The sequence below is a fragment of the Octopus bimaculoides genome, chromosome 2, assembly GCF_001194135.2.
Source record: "Octopus bimaculoides isolate UCB-OBI-ISO-001 chromosome 2, ASM119413v2, whole genome shotgun sequence".
Taxonomy (NCBI): Eukaryota; Metazoa; Mollusca; class Cephalopoda; order Octopoda; family Octopodidae; genus Octopus; species Octopus bimaculoides.
In genome coordinates, this window is record NC_068982.1 from 133,054,537 (window position 1) to 133,056,702 (window position 2,166).

A 2,166-nucleotide genomic window follows, 5' to 3' on the forward strand; every position below is an offset into this window, starting at 1 on the left:
TTAATTAAGGAAATTTTGTATTCACAGAAATTTTCAAAACTATAGCTTATTTTGAAAAGAATTAGTAATGAAAACAAAAAGGCATTGGAGGGGGCGATGCATATCCTGCATGCAGATGAATTTTTTCACAAATCATTTTCACAAGAACAGTAAAATATGAGTTGGCAAAAAAATTTGAAAGTTATTTTAGAGCAGTTTGGAATTAAAATTTTTTTAAAATTACATAAAATGAAGATTCTTCTCTAATTTTTCACTGAAGAATCATGCATGTTCAAAAACAAAAAACAAATTCTATTTCAATAGTTTTACAGTGAAATGCTAAAATACAAGTTGAATACAAGAAAATCAAAGGTTGTTTTGTAAAGTTCAACATACCGTTTGCATATGAGTAAAATTTGCATATGACTAAATAAATGATTATTCAAATAATAATAATGATTATGAAAAAGAAAGCGAACAAAACAAAATACTTATATAAAATATGGTCAAACTCCAATGTTTGACCCGAGCAAAAAAAAAAAAATAGTGCAATAGGTGTAAAACAACACAGTAAAAAAAATGAAAAAAAAAATGCATGCTGGCAAATGGGAGTGGGGGGAGACGACTTGGAAAATTCACATATGAATTTTCCAATTCCTCTCAACACTTCCCTATTCGTCAACAAAATTTGTTTCCTTCATATTCGTTTACTACACACTATTTTACACCTAGTACACTATTTTTGTTTTCATTTTTGTGACCAGGTATTAACAATGAGTTTTTGGATCCTGTGAGATTGATCGTGTGAATTTTCTGAGTCCTCCCCACCGCTCTCCTTTTGCCAGCACACATTTTTTTTTCATATTCATTTACATGTTGTTTTACACCTATTACACTATTTTTTTCATTTTTGTGACTGAGTGTCGAAGTGGGGTTACTGGATTGTGTGAGTTATCCAATTCCGCACCCGACCCACCCCCGTCACAAAAATTGAAAAAAAAAAATAGTGTACTAGGTGTAAAATAATGTGTAGTAAATGAATATGAGGAAAAAGCTTTTGCTGACGAATGGGGAAGTGGTGAGAGGACTCGGAACATTCCTGATGTGAATTTTTCGAGTCCTCTCCCCCACCCCGTTCTCCAGTACGCATTTTTTTTTTTTCCATATTTGTTTACTACATGTTGTTTTACACCTATTGCACAATTTTTTTTTTTTTTTTTGCTCGTATCAAACACTGGAGTTTGACCGAAATGATTGCACAGAATTTGAGAAGTGTTTTGAATGTTTTTCAATGATGGCAGGTGAATCAAGGATATGAATAACATGGCCACTTACTTATGAGGAAATTTGAAAGTTTAATTAAAAAAATTTTTTTTTTCTTTTTAATTATCACCTTATAGGTATTTTATACTCCAGTATATATCAAAAATATATCGTTGTTAGTCAAGGCTTGTTTTCTTTCAACCTATCTTTTTTCCATCAGTCACACACCCCACCATTGCTCATCACTCACTACATTCATTTCAACCGCCCCATCTTTAACCATCGGTTACTCTCCCCTCAAACTCTTATGAGACTACCTACACTCTCATCCACAAAAAAACCACTGTCCATATCCTCTCTTATCTTCACTTTGTACATTGAGAGTTTTCTCTGGCACCCCATATTACCATATTTATCTTCTCAGCTATTCCCACCCATTTTATATATTATTGGGTAGCTACATATCTACTCTATAGCAAGACTGGTGCTTTTCCTTAATAAAGCTTCAACCTTTCAACACTTGGCATAAAGCCACCTCCCACTCTCAAATACTCCCACCACTTAGTCATTGGGAATGGGGTTCCTTTATCCCTGATCTTTTTCTGTCTTGCAAGTTATTTGGCAACTTCCACTAGTTCCAGTGGCACAAAAAAAAGACAAAAAAGCACCCAGTGAACACTGTAAGTGATCAGCATTAGGAAGAGCAACCAGTCATAGAAACTGTGCCAAAGCTGGCATTGAAGCTTGGCTCAGCCCTGTGGCTTGCCAAATCCTGTCAAACTGTTTGACCCATGCATGGAAAACAGATGATGATGATGATGAATTGTCATACACTAACATAATAAAATTAAAAGAAGAAATGCTTTAACAAGTGTGGTTATGTGGTAAGAAACCAGTTTGCCAACCACATGGTTCCAGTTTGAG

General features: G+C 34.3%; 1 protein-coding gene across 1 annotated transcript in view; it reads right to left on the bottom strand.

Annotated features, from left to right (window-relative positions):
* Nucleotides 1-1,644, bottom strand: part of LOC106877918 (protein dachsous) — a 62,077-nt gene extending 60,433 nt beyond the window's left edge. The window contains exon 1 of the mRNA XM_052965883.1: nt 1,560-1,644. Coding sequence (XP_052821843.1) covers nt 1,560-1,644 — 85 coding nt within the window. The remainder of the gene's footprint in view (nt 1-1,559) is intronic.
* Between the last annotated feature and the right edge of the window lie 522 nt (nt 1,645-2,166).